At 39.8% G+C, this 19,482-nt stretch overlaps 1 protein-coding gene across 2 annotated transcripts in view; it reads left to right on the forward strand.

Moving 5' to 3' along the window:
* SKAP1 (src kinase associated phosphoprotein 1) overlaps nt 1-19,482 on the forward strand; it is a 292,018-nt gene that overhangs the window by 233,174 nt on the left and 39,362 nt on the right. For both annotated transcript variants that reach the window (XM_043904307.1, XM_043904306.1), the window contains exons 5-8: nt 11,040-11,117; nt 12,063-12,146; nt 14,891-15,015; nt 17,308-17,371. In XM_043904307.1, the coding sequence (XP_043760242.1) occupies nt 11,040-11,117; nt 12,063-12,146; nt 14,891-15,015; nt 17,308-17,371 (351 nt within the window). The remainder of the gene's footprint in view (nt 1-11,039; nt 11,118-12,062; nt 12,147-14,890; nt 15,016-17,307; nt 17,372-19,482) is intronic.

Consider the following 19,482-nt stretch of genomic DNA (forward strand, 5'->3'; position numbering starts at 1 on the left):
GGTTTCTAAGGTGCTATACCAAACAATAACAAGGGAAAAATTATTCAGCTAAATGCACCTGACATGCATTGGCATCCAATATGCCACCCTCCTTGCCAGGCATTATTACTTATATACCTGCCTCTGAGAAAGGCTGCTTAGAAGAGTTACTCTGTTTTTATTGGACATACATTTTAGGGAGTTTTAAATAAACTCATATAGCCATACCGAGCAGCATGTCTTCTAAACTTCGCTATTTCATCCGTCTATACCAAGCACCGTGAAGCAAAATGGATGTGCCTTCAGCTTTCTGCAGTCCTGGAAAATGAACCAGTCCACTTAACAATAAATGGTGGTTGGTTCAAACACACATGACTGGTCTAGTGAAGAAGAAAAGAAAGTTGAGCTTAATGAAGTCCAGTGTCTGTGTCCCTGCACATGGACAGGAAAGGACAAGTGTTTTATAACTGTTTATTGGAGTTAATGGTAATAAATTCCTCACTTGTGATGCATTAACTTTAATGTTTTCATTACTTGGTGATTTAGGTTTTCCCTTTTCACATTGTAAATCATGTTGTCCCAGTAGCAAAGCAGGTCGAGCGCCTGCTGCAATGTTCAGAATACTCAGTGGAGAAAGGAATGTTCTCTTTTTCTCTCCAGCACAGTCTGACAAAAGATGCGTTGCCTCATCCCAACTTGCTGCTTCCCACATAAACAGTAAAGACAGACAGACAGATGCATCTGACAACAGCCTAATTTAGATCCTAGGGAAGGACAGGTCTCCACAGTAACTTTCCAAATGTATTTGGTACTGAAGGTTTTTTCCTTTATTTTTTTTTTCCCATTTGCTGAGTGTGAGCCCTTAGTTAATGAGCTGTGCAAATAGATATTGAGATTTAGTGTTTTTATTTTGCAATTACAGACTTGGTGATTTGGTTGGAAACTTTCGGGTCTAGCAACATCACCCTCATTTTCCCCTCCCTAATTTTTTCCTTGCAAAGTTCAACTTACTTCAAACTTGCTTGAGTTTTGTCAGATGAAACAGAAGAAACAAAAAAGATCTTAAATCTCATATGTATAACTTAAAAGGAAAGGTGGTGATTTTTGCCCTCAAGGTTCCTTATTGCAGCCATCATTTTTCTGTCACCAATCCCATATGGTTGCACAAAGACACCCAGGGAGCTGGCTGGGAGCGAGGTCCGGCTTGGGAGTGGCCCTTTGTCCAACAGCTGATACATCCCAGGTCAAAGCCACGTTGCTGAGATCACTGCGTTCCCATCAAGTTCTTCCTGATGGGGTATGAGAGTTCTCATTAGATCACCCACCCTGAAATACCCCCAGAGAATCACAATAATTAGTTCCTGAGTCTTCTTTTTTATTTTCTGCTTTGTTTGCTTTAAAAGTTTTCTCAATGCAGTGCTCTAATTTTTCACTAGAGAGACATGGAGAAGGCAAAATTACTATTATTGGATTCCTCCCTGAAATCTTTTGGTTTGGAGAATAACTAAAATAAAGATTCCAGGATTCTAGTATACTAATCCCCATGCAGCTTTCACCATCAGCAGTGTCAAGTGCTCAGACACACACAGAATGTTTGTGTATAGGATGCAAACAAACACACTTGTAATGTTCAAAGAGAAAATAAAATTTTCAGGGAAATAAAAGAACAAAACTTGGGAAAGAAAGGGCCAAGTTCTTAGCCACTCAAGGCCTGCAGCTCAGAAATTGCCATCAATAGGTGTTTTCTGAAGTATATTCAGTTATCCATTTGTTAAGTTGTGGTTGGCTCCGTCTTTGTCCATTATGACTTTCTCTGTACACATCCTTTGATGCTTTCCTGAAGATAAATAACTTCTGAGGTAAAGAGAACTGGTATCTCGATGAGGCTATGCAATCAGCTGGGAGATTTAGTTCTCTCCAGTTGAGGTTCATGGTATTTTTTCCTAATTTTTTTCCCAAAATTCTCTTTATCCATTTCCCTGTCATTCTTAGCACTGTGATTCCTCTTGACTTCTTCACCCGCTACTTTCTCCTGGCTTTCTTGGCTAAAGCTTCCTTTCTTTCCGTTTTTTACTTTCTTATTTCACAGTACCAACCCTAAGATTAAAATAGTGAATATACAGCAGAACAAAAGTTACTGTTTGTGGCTTAGGTGGAAGTGATTTATCTAACAAATATTCACTCCCATATTGCCTTCTTAGACCACAAGTCCCATAAGGCTGGAAGTGGTTTCAATTCAGTTTAACAAACATTTATTGGGCACCTACTGTGTGTGCAAGGCCCTTGGGGCTACAGAGAGAAACAGGTATATGAGTATATGACTAATGAATCAAACTGCCCTCTATGAAAGGAACCTGACTTCCCACCACAGGTTTTCTTTAGGCTTCAAGAAGTTAAATAATTAGCACCAAACTCCTTGGAATTTACTGAGTGTATTTTAGGGAAGGATTATTCTTTATCCCACATCAGTTCAACAATTACAGTACAGCCCTGCCCTGCGATGGGTCTCAGCCATTCCAGCTCTGCCTCAATCTATCAATAATTCTTACTCTCCTTACCTAGGCACTTGGGGTGCAAATACTGGTGCATCTCCTTGGGGCACAGCCATACTGGATCTTCTTTGTTCCCTCATTTCAATCCAGGCACTATGCTATTTTGTTCATTTAATTTTTTTCAAAGTGCTCTCTGTCTGCCTCTGAATGCAAGATACATTTTTACCCTCCTTCCCTTTTTAGACCATCCTCCCTATTGCCTTCTACCCAGATCCCCAGCTACATTCTTTTTCCTGGGAAGTCCCTTTTCTATTTCCTCATTCAGGCTTCTAGCAGTTTTACATAGTAATTAAGGTCTTATGTACATCTAAGCAAAGAGACAAGAATGGAGAGAGAGTGTTGGGGGAAAGGTTTAGGGTCTCTGGGAACCAAGACTGTGCTATAATAGTACCCTATAGAAAATGGTATTAGAGCACAGAAAAGGGAGGATATAATTCTATTTGGAGAAATAGAGAAAGATTTAGAAGGGATGTGACATTTGAATTAAGTCTTAAAGGAGCACTCCCTCCTCAGAAAATGGTGATAAGAGATTGAAATTCCCAACCAAGAAAAACAGCATGAGCCAAGGCCTGGCAGTATAAAATACATGCCATATTCCAGAAGGCAAAGCCTGTCACTTATTGTTTGGAGTATTAGGAAGGATAAGGGATTAGGACAAAATGAAACTGGAAGATAGGGTGAGACCAAGTTTTAAAGTTTTTGAAGAGATGGAGAGTTTGAGTTTCCTCCTATAGGCTAGGGAGAACCATTCAAGGCTGTAAACAGGAATGTGACAGGGCCAGATATACGTTTCAGGAAGATGATTTCTGGCCACAGTATGGTGGACAAGTAGAAGTTAAACCAGTTGAAAAGTGACCCCAAACCCAGCGAGGGCTCTTTTTCTTTCCTTTTCTCCCTGTTCTTATCATAATCCAGTAGAGAAGTAAGTAAATATATTTGAAAATAATATTTTGTCATTCATTTTTAAAGATAAACACTCTCAAGTGACACATGTATAAAAGTGGCCTGTCTCAAGATGAGATGAGAATACAATGATCCTTCGAGATTTGTTAAAAAAAAAAAAAAAAAAAACAATTTGGCATTTGAAATCCTCTCCTCCTCCTTTTTAGAATCTTGAAGCCATTTGAAGCATCACTGTCTGGATTTGGGTCAGGATTCTCAGTTTATCCTGCTGCCACTTACTGTGGTTTGGCTGCTAAAAGGAATTCAGGTTATTTGGATCTCTGTGGCTCAGTATTAAGGATGGATTCTTAGGATTGAAAATAAAGCTAAAGGTACTAAATTAAAGCATTAGTCACTCAGTCATGTCCAACTTTTTGTGACCCCGTGGACTGTAGCCCTCCAGGCTCCCCTCTGTCCATGGAATTCTCCAGGCATGAATACTGGGGTGGATAGCCATTCCCTTCTCCAGAGGATCATCCTGACCCAGGGATCGAACCCAGGTCTCCTGAATTGCAGACAGATTCTTTACCATCTGAGCCAAGTTATAGATACATGTCATTAATAAAATCAGAAGACACAAGAGACTTTCTGGGTTTATACCATTTCTGTGGTGATTACATGAATTCTCAATCTTTTTCCCCATAGCACATGACCACCAACATTTATATGTCCAACCCACTTCCATAAGAACCCACGATTTTGAAGAAACACAAATTTTTTTTCAAGGAAATAAAACTCTGTTGGAGTTCTTGATTGCCATGATTACAGTACTACATCAAATGTGTTTAATCACCATCGACTGTGGCATAAATAAAATACACTATAAGTTATTTTTAATTGACTTTTCCCTTAAGAAAGCATATTGAATGTAAATGATGGTATTATTATAGAAAAGCATTGAATCCATTCTTATTCTTAAAGTGAATTACTCAAAATCTCTGCCATTTCTATCAATACCATCAACTGATCAAAAGACGCCCTGGTGTCCTAATACCAGGATTGAGAATTAATAAATTATTATATCGAATTAGTTTTATTACATTGAATTAGATGAACTATTTACTTACTGGATGCTGTTGTTTATTCCCATTTATTTAGATGCTAGAACTCGTGCATTGGAGTTATCATACTTAGAGTTGGAAGGCCTTTTTTCCAAAACTTTCACTTCTTGTAAGTAAAATCCAACTGAAAGTAAGGACATGGAAGAGGAGCATCCCTGAAAACCACAGGCGTCTGTGGTAATTAGTGTAGTGCCTTTTTGTGGAAACAAGAAGTGTCTTCATATGCCATGAACATTAATTGCTTCTGTATGTTACCTTGTAGCTTGGCATTGGGGCTTCCCTGGTGGCTCAGTGGTAATGAATCCGCCTGCCAGTGCAGGAGACACAGGTTCGATCTCTGGTTGGGAATATCCCCTGAAGAAGGAAATAACAACCCACTCCAGTATTCTTGCCTGGGAAATACCATGGACAGAGGAGCCTGGCCGGCTACAGTCCATGGGGTCACAAGAGAGTCAGACATGACTTAGCGACTAAACAACAAACAAGCTTGGCATTATTAATGGACAGTTTTATGAAAAGAAACCAATTTGGATATTTGACTTAAAAATCTTCCTTGTTTTTAAACCAAGATTTCTTCCTTGAAGAGTAAATGAATCATGTCCAAAATTCCTGCATGAGCCCCAGCGTGGACCAGGCTTCCCTTTCCCTCTTCTCTTGTGTCAGAGAGGCCTTTCAAATCTTGGTGTTCAAGCAGCACTGTTTGAGAGCTCCAGGTTTCTTTCCCTTGCATTTTCTTTTCCTTGTGTATCCTTTTACTGCATTCTCTTTCTTTCATTTTTGTTCCACATCTCTGTTGATCTCTTGAATTTCATACAGACTTGCCCTAAAAACAATTCTATAGATTAGTCATCTAGTACCTTACAAAGTAAATGAGAAATACGGGACCTTAAAGTAATTTTTTGATATTAAAGTATTGGGATAACCGCACATTGTATCTTTCTTTTTCCATTTTTTTTTTTTTTTCGCTGCACCCCACAGCATGTGAGATCTTAGTTCCCCAACCAGGGATCAAACCTGTGCCCTCTGCATTGGAGTCTTAACCACTGGACCACCAGGGAAGTCCCACATTTTCCATGTTTAAATGAGATCTCTTGTGGGCAAGTGAGATGGGAAGACCCTTTCTTTCCTCAGCTACTTCTGAATGTGTCTCTTCAGCTGAAACTCAGGGTGGTGGAAAGTGCTTGGGCTTTTCCAGCTGAGCAACCTTCAGCAAGTCCTGTAATTTCAGTAAGCCTGTTTCCTAGCCTGTAAAGTGGAAATGGTAGTAATACATACTTCACAGGGATGCTATGGAGCTCAAATTAAATGTGAAAATGCTTGATAAAATGCAGGTTAAGACCTGTTAGGGTTTTTTTTAAACATTTTTATTAAAATGTATTAGTTTTAATAATTTCATACATCAATTATCTATTTTCTTCTTAGCACTTCTGGCCTAGACTCTACTGGGAATTTTCTGTATCCTCAGTGTAACAAATTTCTTCCACAGATTTTTACACAGTTTGGTCTGTTATCTGGATTAACAGATTTTTTTTTTAAAGACCTTAAAATACTGGAGGGGAAACAAGGGTCCATCAAGATCTCCTGAATATTTGTCTCCTGTATTGGTTTTAACCATATGTGAGATTTCTACCATTCTCTGACATCCTTCAGTCTAGCTCCAGTTGCACTTATTTTGTTTCTTAGTTTCTTATGTCACAGTTTGTTGAAGAACTTGGTTAAGTACTTTGTGTTCAATCCCTTCCTTTCATCTGCTATCCAATTTATTTCTCCATGAGATTAAAGGCTTCCATGTCTTTGAAACTCTTAGATCCTAAGTCTATTATTATTAATGGCTTAGAATTTTTCACCTTATATGTGTTAGTCTATATTCCTTAATAAGCAAAGCACAAAGACTGTAAAATGTGATAAATAAATGTAAACTCAAGTGGATATTGAATGGAACCATAGCAGATCAAGACTTATGTAAGCCTGTCCCAAGGGACTAATGAAGGAAGAATCATTGAAACCGTTGTCCCTGTTTCATTTGTAGAAGATGAATACTTCCTGCCAAACACCTCAAACTGTCATTAATTGACTGGTTCCTGAAAATTGAGAAAAAAAGCAAAAAGTAATCCAGAAATGCAAGAAGCTAAGAAAAATAGTAATGAACTTATTAAAGAAGGACTCAGAAACCAGAAACAAAGGAGAGGATTTAACCAACAGATTATTCAGTCGCTCAGTCATGTCCAACTCTTTGCGACCCCATGGACTGCAGCATGCCAGGCTTCTCTGTCTTTCACTGTGTCCCAGAGTTGGCTCAAACTCATGTCCATTGAGTCGATAACCATCTCATCCTCTGTTGCCCCCCTTTCCTCTGGCCCTCAATCATTCCCAGTATCAGGGTCTTTCCCAATGAGTTGGCTCTTCGCCTCAGGTGGCCAAAGTATTGGAATTTCAGCCTCAGCATCAGTCCTTCCAATGTATATTCAGGGTTGATTTCCCTTAAGATTGCTGGTTTGATCTCCTTGCTGTCCAAGGGACTCTCAAGAGTCTTCTCCAACACCACAGTTCAAAAGCATCAATTCTTTGGTGCTCAGCCTTCTTTATAGTCCAACTCTCACGTATGGTCCATACATGACTACTGAAAAAAACATAGTTTTGACTATACAGACCTTTGTCTACAAAGTGACGCTGGAGATTAACGACCACCAGACAGGAGACTACTGTCCCTCCCACCCTACCTGACCTGCAACATCCCCTTTGATTTTGTCCATTTGAGACACTGTGAAGTATATTTGTCATTTTGCAAATGCACACACATACCAGTGATCTGTGAGTGAACTGGAATCACAAATGGAACTTGACCATTCCCAACCTTCAAATTTTAGATTTTATCCAAACTCATCCCCCAAAATCCTAGGTCCTGTATCATGTGTACTTTAATGAAAGAAACTGGTAAACTTCATCCTGCCTGAAATTCATCCCAGGTAGCTATCCATCTCCAGGATGGAGTTGGCTTGGTCTCTTTTTTCAAACAATTGAAAAGAACTTGGAGTAAAAGGAAAGGAGAGGATAGAAGTTCAGTTTAGGGAGAGGAAAATGTTGAACAAAAGATGGAATTTTTTAAATAATTGATTTTCTTTTCTTTTTTTTTTTTTTTAATAATTGATTTTCATTTCAGGTTGATTGGGCAAGAGACCAAGCCAGTACCTATAATGAAAGTTTGTGGGGACTGTTTTTTTCTGCAAGAGCTGCAACCTTTTTGCAATAGAAATTGTGCGGCCTCTTGTGCTATTAGCCTTGTGCCGTGGTATTGCCAACTGATTTCTCCAATTCTCTTTTCTCAGTGGGCTAGAATGCAGCTGATTAAATAGGCCGTGACTCACATAAGCTCCCGTGTCTTTTTTATTGACTACTTTATGGAAATGTATCACACTCCAAAGGGCCCCCATTGTTGCTGCTGTGCGTGGCTAACTAAGGAGTCATGCTTAGTGCTGAGAGATGGACTTGTACTCTGCAGAGGAGGTATGGGTGGGATACAGGGTTTAAAGGAATCTGGATGGGGAAAGAAAGATGTCTGAGAATTTCTTTTATCTTCATCTGTCATGAAAGTTGGGTGGCCATCACTTCTGGGTAACACTCTACTCTGTTGATCTTATCTTTATAGCCCCACATCCTTCAGCTAAGTGAATCTTTTCTTTATATGGGCTATTCTGAGAGATTTAGTTAAGTGCAGTAGTAGAGAGAGATTATGACACTAATGCAATTCTGTTTTGTGCTGATATAATGTGATACACCCCTAGGTTTATCCAAAGGGCAATTTATTCCCAGTAAATCTAAATCATTTCTTTTTTTTTTTTTACATCAAGGTGGTGATATCTTTTTTTAGGTAGTGGACAAAAAGCCTTGTTTTTTTTTTTTTAATTATATACTTAAATGTTTTGCCTTAAAATAGCAACTCATGCAATTGTTTGTGGCCTCTTCCTTCCAATTTTATGATAATAAAAGTGATATTTTTATTACCATCCTGTAAAACATCTACATACTTTCTATTACATGTTTAGTAACTCTGCATATCGGTTCACTTGTGAATTCAGGCATACAGGGCTCTTCCAGCCTCATCACACAGGACTGGAGTTAATGTGTATATCCTCAGGACCACCATTTCTTGGTCAGTGAGACCCTGAGCTGACACTGAAAGGGGAGAGAACTTGATTGCCACAGTGGCTTCTCACCTTGGATTGAGATTGATCTGGATCCCATCTGGGTTTATCTAATAGATTGTGGAGGTAATAAGATTGGGCTCAGAGTCAACTTTACATTGAGAACAATTCTGTTATTGCACTCATCACAGAGTGCCTTAGACATAGAAGACAGTCAACAGAATAAAAATTGATTTGATCTGATTTTTTTTCCCTAGCCATTCCAAATTTCACCTATAATCCCATTTTTTTCCACTGCCCATAAGGGAATGCAGGCAAGAGAGTTCATCAATACAGATTCCCTCTGATAGGAAAGCAACAAAACACATCTTACAAAAACACAGCATATAAAATACTGTATTTCCAGCTCTCTTCCTCTTCAGAATCTTGTTGATGGATGACCAAGAGAGGAAATTCAGCAACTCATTCAGTGCCTAATTTTAGCAAACCAAGTGTGACTTTTAGGGTGAGAAGGTAGTGATGGTGCTGTCCCTAGTCTCCTAAAATTAGTGACTTTGAATTCAAACATCTCTGCTGCATTATGTCTTTGTTTTCTTGGTGGTGGCATTCTTGGGTTTCAGTTGGTGGGGAGAGAAAAGCCTCGTGCTGATAATGTACTGAAAGTAAATGAAATTAAATAAGCGAAGCAGTGCTCATCACTACTTCCTTCCCCCCTGGGTAATTCAATTCAAGCTCTCTCTCGGATGGCAACTCACAGGGACTGTCTCTGTCACCCCGCTGGGGCCTGGAGTCTTAACATCTAAATAAAAGTTTCACTCAAGCATTTTTTATGCTCCTGCCAGCAGGATCAGTGAGCTGGTGTGGGCCCATTAATGTAATATTCATACTCACAGACTCTCCCCGCACACGAGGCAATGTCTTCCCATTTTCATAATTATAGATGTTCCATAAAATGGCATTTAGATTTGCATTAAAAAAGGAGGTTTGAATTCTAATAGAACGTTTAACATGTCTTTTATGATTCAGACTCTCGGCATCTTTAACAAGAAACTGTGTCTCTAAGTTTAACAAAACCTTAAAAAAAGGGAAAAAAAAATGGTGGGAAGAAAAGATGGAAACTCCAGGCTTAAAGGATCCTGTTTTTCTTATCCCTTGTGTCTTTCATTTAATTTTTAGGCCTCTAGGAGCAATTTTTTTTTGACAGCATGGCAGAGAGGATAGGTTCTCCTTCAAAGGGCCTTCTTAGCTGCACCAGGTCCTCACCCTCAGTATGATCTGTTTCTATTTTCTTGGAGAGCATTTTCAAAGAGATATTAGAATTTTCAGAAGGGCGGGAGAAATGAAAGAATCCTAGATAGATGAACTTTCCTTTGCTGCTGTTCATCTCATGTGTGCACCCGGAGACCCATCCAGGAGATTTATAGCAGCCACAGAGTTTGCTAACTGCATAACACACAAATGGAAACAGCCCATGAACAAGAAGTTGAAAATAAGAACAAATAGGAAAAAGAATCAGGCACTCAGCTAAAAAAGAGCTCTTCTGATCTACATTTTTGAAACTAAGCTGGAAACAGCATAGAAGCAAAAGGTTTAGTCCCCAAACCTAAAAAGAATGAATATTAGGACTATGCTAGCCCACTCCCTTCATTTCTCCTAATTAAGAAGTACAGAGTTTTTTATTGTTTTTGTTGTTGTTTATTTTTTTGAGAACTAAATTCCTTCCTCTTTGTCTCTGACCTTTACCCCTCCCTTCTGTAAAATAAGTATAACCCCTAGTGGTGGAAGACAAATTAGGATCTTGACTTCTCAATAAACTAGCCTAACGAGGCTAATTGAAAGCCAAGAGTGTTAGCAGCATACAATTAAAAGCTGATGTCAGATCCAGGTCTTCTCTTTGTAAAGGCTTCTTCCATTCCTAGACTTTTCCCTTGACACTGACAAAACCGGGATTTGGCAATTATTGCCAAGTTCAGCTATGCATAGCCTTTCTTTGTGTGAACTTAATAAAAATATGTTTACTAAGGTGACTTTCTGTTTGTTAGAAAAAGGTGAGTGTGTGTTTAGTTAAGCAAATTCTTAGTTTTTTGGAGTCCTTTTTCTTACCAATCTGTGCACATTTAAACAACCTCCCTTGTACAGACTAATATTATGTTTAAGTCATTTTAAGCAATTTCAGCATTAGATATAATTAGAAAGAAAGAAAATTTACTCCCCTCCAGTCATCTAGAAATTGTTTTATTCTGTATCATATTTAAGCAATAGCCCGTCTGTATCTCTTCATTAATGTAGATTATCTCAAGTAGCCCAAATCAATGAAAATTCTGTCAGATTTCAACAAAACATTTTGCTCTTATTCCTTTTAGGAATGGAAGACATCGAAAGAGGAGCTCAAGAGCTTGATAATATCATCAAGCAAGGATACTTAGAGAAGAAAAGCAAAGGTACTGATTAGACCCCAGATCTCAGAATATTCCAAGAAGAGAATGGAAATGAGGAAAAAGAGGGCCATCATAGAATGCATTCTCTATGCCCACTACTATACTAGGCAGGTATAAGGCAAGAGGAAAGGAAAAAAAGAAAAGTCTGGTATCTGTGTGTAGGCTGGAAAGACCTGGCCCCACATCTCCACTTCATCAGGACAGGGATTGGTTTTTGTCTTGCTCACCTGGTACACCTGCTTAGTAATTACTTGTTGAATGAATAAATGAATGACTGTATTCTTGTTCTCTTCTCTCAGTGTTCACCCTTAAAGAGTGAAACTGTGTTGCCTCAAGTGTAATTTTTATATCATATGTGAAGCAGCCCACTTTAAAGTTTCAGACAAGTCTGAATCTTCAGCTCTCACTCTTTAATTAGGATAGTAGGGTTGGAGTACCAGGTTTAACACTCAGGCAAATTGGCTTAGTACAAAGAAAGCCTTGCCCATGCTCATGGCCTAGAGTGTCATGGACATGAGTTTGGGTAGACTGCGGGAGTTGGTGATGGACAGGGAGACCTGGCGTGCTGTGGTTCATGGGGTTGCAAAGAGTCAGACACGACTGAGCGACTGAACTGAACTGAAAAGGCAACAACACATAAAGATCTGGAGATGTGGAGAATTTTATAACTACAGGATGAGAATAGAACCTTAAAGATAAAGGAAATGTAGAGAAACAGCTGAGGTCAGAGCAAGCAAAACCTGTTTAGAACTTGGGCCTTTAACTGAGTGAGTCCTCTGCACTCTGAGTCAATATGGGATAACCTGTGGGAGTGAAAGGGAGGGTTTTACAGTCCATTAACCTGGAAGATAAAACAATAACACACTGGACTGTGTGTTGTTGGATTTTACGGACTCTTCAGTGATTGTAGTTACCTGAATTTATGTCCCTTACTGCTCTTCTGTTTAGATCATAGTTTCTTTGGATCAGAGTGGCAGAAGCGATGGTGTGTTGTCAGCAGAGGCCTCTTCTACTACTATGCTAATGAGAAAAGTAAGTGTTCTTCATTTGCACAGCAGCATCTCACTCCTGGATGCAAGCACTTCGTAAATTCTCAAGCACTTAGATCTAAACTTAGTAGTCCTTAACTAACACCCATAAAGAGACATGCTTGGGAAAGAAGCTTGGCTAAATAATACCTTCCTTGCTCATCACCAAAAACTGATACCAATTTAGAAATTATAGCCCCTTTAAGCACTAGGGTAGTATGGTCAGCATATCAAAAGGCTACCTTATGACTAATAACATATCATCGAGGTCAAATGCCTTGGCATTTGTTAAAAAAGAACCTCAAACACTTTATAGGCATTAATAATATAGGTTAAATATTGAAAAATAATAATTCTGAGAAGGATTTTAGCAGCTTACCAACAGCCCAGAAATATAATCTTTGAGTACGAACTCTCTAAGAGCATGCTTCAAACTTTATCCTACTGGCTCCTGGGATGTAATCCAATGGACATCCCTAGAGCCATGGAGTGTCGAGACCCCAAGAGTTGCTGTGCCCGAGAGACACCCTTCAGCCAGATGGCAGCAGCAGCAAAGTGTTGACCCAAGTCAGAAGCAGCTTCTTATGAGCCACCACTGACTCAATCAACCACAACACTCATGAGCTATCCCTAAAAGACCTCCCATCCTGGCTTAACACTCTTGCTTAGTTCATGAGAGGGAATAGAGGATATAAGCACAAACCGGAGGAGCTACAAATAACTACACGCTAAAAGTTATCACTGTAGGTGAATGGAAACTTTGAAACAGGGAATTCCTGCCAGATAGACTGCCGCAGGAGTGATGCTGCAACACAAGAGGAAGATAAAGTAGCAATCTTGCGGGGATTTCTTTGAGTTCTACCACCTTACAGAGGCCATTGATCCAAAGTAAATCCTTTATGGTCCTTTCAGTAATTTTCTGTTTCTCCTCTCTTCCTTCTTTCCTGGACTTATTCCTCTCCCAAAGCCTGGATAGCTAGTCAAGGGAATAGTCAGATACTTACACAGTTGCCTTTGGACTTCCAGCACCTTTGGCTCAAAGGTAGCAGAAAGAACAGCTTAGCTAAGTGACATGAAATCCTACAGATTAGATCTTGGGCTTCAAGGCAGTTACCTCACTCTGCCTCTCTGCCTGAAACAGTTATCACTAACCTTCATCTTGGGTTCACCATCACGATTCCTCAGAGCCTTTCCCATATATGGGTAAAGTGTGAGGTGTACTTGGAAATGATAGCAGCGTAACTCAAAACCTGAATAATAAGCCCCTTGCATCCTTCCAACCCCTAGCCCACTCTCAAATCCAGCAACTAAAGTTTCTCCCCTGAATTCTAGGCCAGCCAGGTTTTATTTTCTTATTTTGAAACTTCAAACTAATGTAACATGTGTGTCCTTGGTAAAATGTTTATCATTTCCCTTACATTTAAATATGTGGTTGGTATATCTGGATATAAAACCAGGTATCACGTTCATTCATTCAGAATCCTTCCCACTCAAGGTGAGGAGGGAGAGCAAGAGCGAGAGGCTTGGAGACTTTTATTGACCATTTTGCCATCAGAGTGAAATAAAATCTGGTGACCAAAGAACAACAAAACATTTTAGTGGCCAGTTAGAACAAGGAGAGATACTTTAACAAAAAAGATTCTGGTGTCAAAAAGCACTGTTGCATGGCTCCCTTCTTGCCAGTTACTTCTTATTGTGCCCAAGACATTTTCTTAGTAAGTATAGAGTGTTTGTGTATTTCTTTTAGCTCAACCAGGTGAGGACAGATTCTTTTACTTTTCTGTAACTATTTTCTTCCCACTGCCATCCCTCTCATCATCGTCATCAAAAAGTAATTCATTCTAGGGACTTCCCTGGTGGCCCCGTGGTCAAGACTCCATACTTCCAATGCAAGGGGGCATGGGTTGAAAACCTCGTCAGGGAACCACATGCCGTGAGGTGCGGCCAAAAGAAAGAAATTCGTTCTACAGGATAGAAAGCATCACTCAGACACTGTGGTTCTGTTCTTCTACAAGTTCTGAACCACACCACGACGCAAAATCATTGGGAACCACCCCCTCTTTTTCTGTTTCTAATTTTTTTTTAAGAGAGTGACAGGCAGAGTAGTCTCTCCTTTCACTCACTTAGGGTCCTTTTCCTTTTATAGTCCCTTCCTCATCATCTAATGATACTCAACAGTACTCTGCTGCTTCCCAATCTAACTGCTAGCAAGGGGGATAAAACACTGAGTTTTAATTATTCTTCCTCTAGCATGAACTTCCACCTGACCAGCAGGAGAGGAAGAGAAGTCTAGCCCACATGCTACGTAAGACATAGGAGGAGAACCCGGACGTATAATGCCCCTTAGGTTGCTGTCCCTCCCCTCGCACGTGCTCTGCTGGCCTTGATGATAATGTTTCAGCTCTATAATAGCCTTCAAGAGCCTCATGTTTACAGCCATACTCTCCCCGCTGTAATAATTTCTTCTTTCTCTTATTATAGATCTCTTAACATTCTGATAAATTCTCTGTCTCTGCTGTACTCTTTTGGCAAAATAATCTTTCACGTTGCATTCCCTAGCTTGGCAGTGATCTCTGCCTGGCTGTCACAGTAGCCTCTTCTTAAGCTTCTCTAATAACCCTTCTCGACTATTGTGGTTCCTCAGGGAGGTAACAGCTGTTTCTGTGCTTCTATTTTACATCCAGAGAAGATGCCCTCCCTTGGCAGTTGCATCTCTCTAGAGATAAAGGAAGCTTTCCTGTCTTGCAGGCAAGCAGCCCAAAGGGATCTTCCTCATTAAGGGCTACAGTGTACGGATGGCCCCCTACCTGCGAAAAGATTCCAAGAAAGAATCCTGCTTTGAGCTGACCTCCCAGGATAGGCGCAGCTATGAGGTAGGATGAGCCGAGGAGATGGAGATCCTCATTAGTGTTGCAGTTTTGTTCCATGTTGCATGTGAGCTGTGGTTGTGATGCTGGATGCCATCCTTTGTTACCTGTCGTTTCTTACCAAGACCTTCTTTCTTGACACGTCCTCACCTTCGCTGTGTCGTGCCCACCCTTCTATTGCCATATTCATCCTAGATCCTGCCTTTGCCAGGCTTCTGTCTCTTCATCCCTTCCCTTCTCAGTCTCATTCTGTAGGTGAAAGTCTTGTCTATTGCAGCACACAACCCAGTTCTTTATTCAGAGTCTCTAATTCCATGGCTTTAATTTCCACTCTCTTTCTTTTTCAACTGATTATCTTCACTTCCTTTTATGAAATCCAGAAAAAGAGAAATCTGACTGTAGGGTGAAGAAATAATTCATTGTCACATATTCATCTTGCTATCCAAAATAATCTTCCTGTGTGTAGATGCACTGCATATCTCTGGAAAGATTTCTAAGATACTAGAAGCAATGAGTACTAATAGTGACTACTAAGGAACTAGAGGACTTGAATGGGGGTGAGAGAGACAGTCTTCACTGTGTTCATTTTTATATATTTTAATATAATAGGTAATGAATTATAAAATTAAAAAGGCCAAAAAAAGTCTGAATATGGAAATATAGTGATTTTTCACAAAAAATATACTTTTAAATTGAATACATATATTGTGTGGGTATATACACATATTGTTTCCTCCTTGTTGGCTACTTTTATCACAGTTTTATGAAAATAGTTTAGAAAAACTTTAGCTAACTTAAGAAAAAGAGAAAAGCCATGCTAAGGTTAATATCAACCACTTACGTAACCCTTTGACCCTTCAAGTCTTTCTCAGCACTCATCCTTTCATGTTTCTACAGTATCCTAGCCCTTATTTTGTAAAAATGACCTAGGTTTTAATTATGTAATTTCAAAAGAAATTTTTTACTTTAAACCAAACTTTTCTATGGAATTTTTTATAGATCTATTTTTATTAGCAAGTTCTGATTTGCAAGGCCCAGATAAAAATGTATATATCTAAAACAATTTTCCTAGTCATTTTTATAGACAAGTGTTTTTAAGAAATCAAGAATGACAATATTTATTAATAAGTTTTAAGCAGGAATCTAGGTTTCTTATACAGCACATGTTTTTATCTTACACTAATGACCAGATAATAAAAATGTTTTTCAGGAACAGTCATTTCAAGTTGATTCATTTAAAATAAGAAATTACTAAAGCCTGATGCTTGACTGGCCTGTTTGTGAATCAGGATGTAGAGTTTGTTTAGTTCTTTTCTTTGGCCCATTGAATCCAAGTCATTACTATAGTCTGTGGATTCTTCCTCTACAATATCCTTTGGATCTTTTCCTTCTGATTTATTTCTACAGCCATCACAATAGTTAAGTCCCTATCACTTCATTCAGAGGACTAGTTAAGTAGCCTTCTAGTTGATCTGTCTCTAATTTCTCCCTATTTCAGTCTGTCCTACTCACAACAACTGACAGACTCTCCCTCTCCTTTTTCTAGAATTTACAGTGGCTTCATCTGTACCGCCTGCCCTTGAAATCTGAATTCCTCATACTCAAAGCCTTTTCATCAGTTCTTCTTTGACCCTTAGTTCTCCAGATTCATCTGTTACTGTTCTCCAGTCAAGCTGATCTGCCTACCTTCCCTATACTTGATGGTCTCGTTTCTAATCTTTGGCGGCTGGTTCTCCCTACCTGAAATGTTCAGCTCCCTCCACCAATTTCCACCAACTCTCTTTAAAAATTCAACCCAAACAGTGTTACTTCAGCGAGCCTCCCTGGCTTACCATGGGCGATGATAAGTGCTCCCTGTCTTCTCTCAACATCCAGCTGTTTGCAAACGCAATTGCTTTGTAGTGTCCCTTGTCACGAGTGTGTGCCGTCTCCAAAACTGACATGTTGATCTGAAGTCAGTAGTTTGGGTTTGCCTTTTTCTCTGTAAACTGTTCTCAATAAATGCCTGATGAATGAATGGGTAATCAAATGAATGAATGCACATAAACATGAATCTGGATTCAAATCCAGCTGTCAACTTTGGGTATGCGAAGTTACTGAAGGAGAAAAATCACTTTGAGTGGGATTTTGATCTTTGTTCTAAATGTTAATTCTCAGGAATCTGAGAGTTAATGAGAATTCTGAGCCTTCTACTTGACTCTGCAGTTCAGCTCTCAAGATTCCTCCCCTTGAACCTCCCTAAAGGATTCACAGAAATGTTAGTGAAAGTGATACACTAATTCACTAATTTTTCTCTAGTTTACAGCTTCTAGTCCAGCTGAAGCCAGAGACTGGGTGGATCAAATAGGTTTCTTGTTAAAGGGTAAGTATTGTTATTACAGAAACAGTATTTCAGTCCATTTTCAATTCAAGTTGTATTGCATAACTATAATCCATGGGCTTCAATATATTTCTATCTGCCCATTCTCCCTATCTTATCTTTCACATGATAACAACAAATAGTACCATATGTGATGCAGAAGGAAAAGAAACCATCAACCTGGAGGTGACCTCTAGTATCATTCTAGCTCTTCCACCTACCTACAGGCAAGTCCGTAATATTTATAATCACCAGAAAAGATATGCTAAACACCAGCTCCAAAAAATAAAAAAATAAACACCAGCTCCGCTCAATTCAGTGTCTCGTAACCCCTTATATTCTGGAAAAGAAATACATGATACCAAAGTCATCTAGATGTGGTTTAGGTTCAAAATCTTCCAGTTTTAGTCAAGTAGAAATCTAAACTCATCTAGGTGGCCTTTGAGAACATTGGACACAAAAGACAAATTGCTGTTTCCCAAACCACAATCAAATGTTCTTTGCTTTGACTGGGAAGAGGCCTGCCTGAGGATGTCAAATGACTGCTCTTAGAGTACCCTCTGCTGGCCATCCTGTAGGCACAGCAGTGACAGGGGCCCAGGCAGCCTTGTCTGGGAGGGGCCCAGCAGGTAGGGGCAGTCAGCCAAGAGTCTGTCACCTGACATTGATAACCCTCTTGATGGTACACATACCTCATGGCAGGACCCTGCCTCTGCAGAAAGGCAGAAGCACCAACTTCGTACGTGACCCAAGACCTAGCGAGAAGAACATCAACTTAAAACACCAAGCCTTTTCATCTAGTTTTTTAAATTCTGCTATAAGATTTTATTGTGGATAAAAAAGAAGGAAGCACCAGAGCTTTAATTACAATTGCCTCCTTTATTCAGTTTATGCCTTTACTATCACAGGAACAAACTATTGCATCTACCAAGAGCGTCACGTATAATAGACTAGAACTAGGCAAACATGAACATTGATGGTGAGACTACAGGGTACGCTCTCATCTAGGTGCCTTGGATTTATGCGTGTAATATACCCCTAAGTGTGTAAACCTCAATAAAACTCCAAGCAGCTTTATTGAGCTGTACCCTGTGGTACTTTCAGAATCCCACATTGAAGAAATTATTCATTCCATTTTATTTTAAAACAAACAAAATAATAACATATGGTTTAAGCCACAGATGTGTCTTTGATCCCTTCCTCATATGAGGTGGCTCCAGAATTCAGATGAAAATAGTTGCAAAATCTTTATTAAAAGCCTAATCAAGCCAAACAGTTTTACTGTATTTCGAAATGAGCATCGGATGTCTCTCTATTCTTTCTTCCCCAGAGCACCCTGCTTGCTCTCGCCCATTCTGCAGAGGCCCCTCAGCAGGGTTTCAGAGAGCACGCTATACTGCGCCTCAGAGAATGAACCTTCCCAGTTCCCCATTAAAATAAGAAAGCAATCTCCCTCTCCTGCCCTATGCCCCCCAGTGCTGTAATGGCTCAACGTCCTCTATGTGGTGACCCATTTTAAGGTCAGCCAGACTGTACAGTTGCAAAAGGACATGGAAACCACATCACTCAGCCATTCCATCTGGTCCGGTGTTACCGTTATATTTTTCCACATCCCACTTTCTCTTCCTCTTCCACTTTTGCCCACTTTTCTCTTTACAAGCACACCTCTCGAAATTCTGCAGTGAGACCATGGGGGAGATGAATGAGCTTGTGACAGCTCAGGTATCCTGTGGAAGCCACCATAGTTCCCAGGCTCTGTGCGCCCCGGAGAACCTAGGCCATCACTCACCCTCCCAGTTTTCCACTTGACAAGCAGCGCGAAGCACGCTGGCATTTCCTCTTCTGGCCTATTCTCTTCCCTTCACCTCATGTGCTCTCACACACCCATACTTTTCAGGGCTGCTTCATCCTGATCAAGTTTTATTGCAAGGAAGGATTTATGTTGATGGTTTAAACCTGATGCAGTGCTAGTCTGGCCTTTTCTGTAGATTTCCTGCCACCAAGTCCCGCACTAGAAATAACAGCACTTAACCTGGTGTTTCATTTTCTTTTGACATGTTTTATTCTCATCCCTCCTCCTCCTCCTCCCTCTTTCTTTCCCTGCCTTGTCCTTT

This window comes from Cervus elaphus, chromosome 5 (genome assembly GCF_910594005.1).
Source record: "Cervus elaphus chromosome 5, mCerEla1.1, whole genome shotgun sequence".
Taxonomy (NCBI): Eukaryota; Metazoa; Chordata; class Mammalia; order Artiodactyla; family Cervidae; genus Cervus; species Cervus elaphus.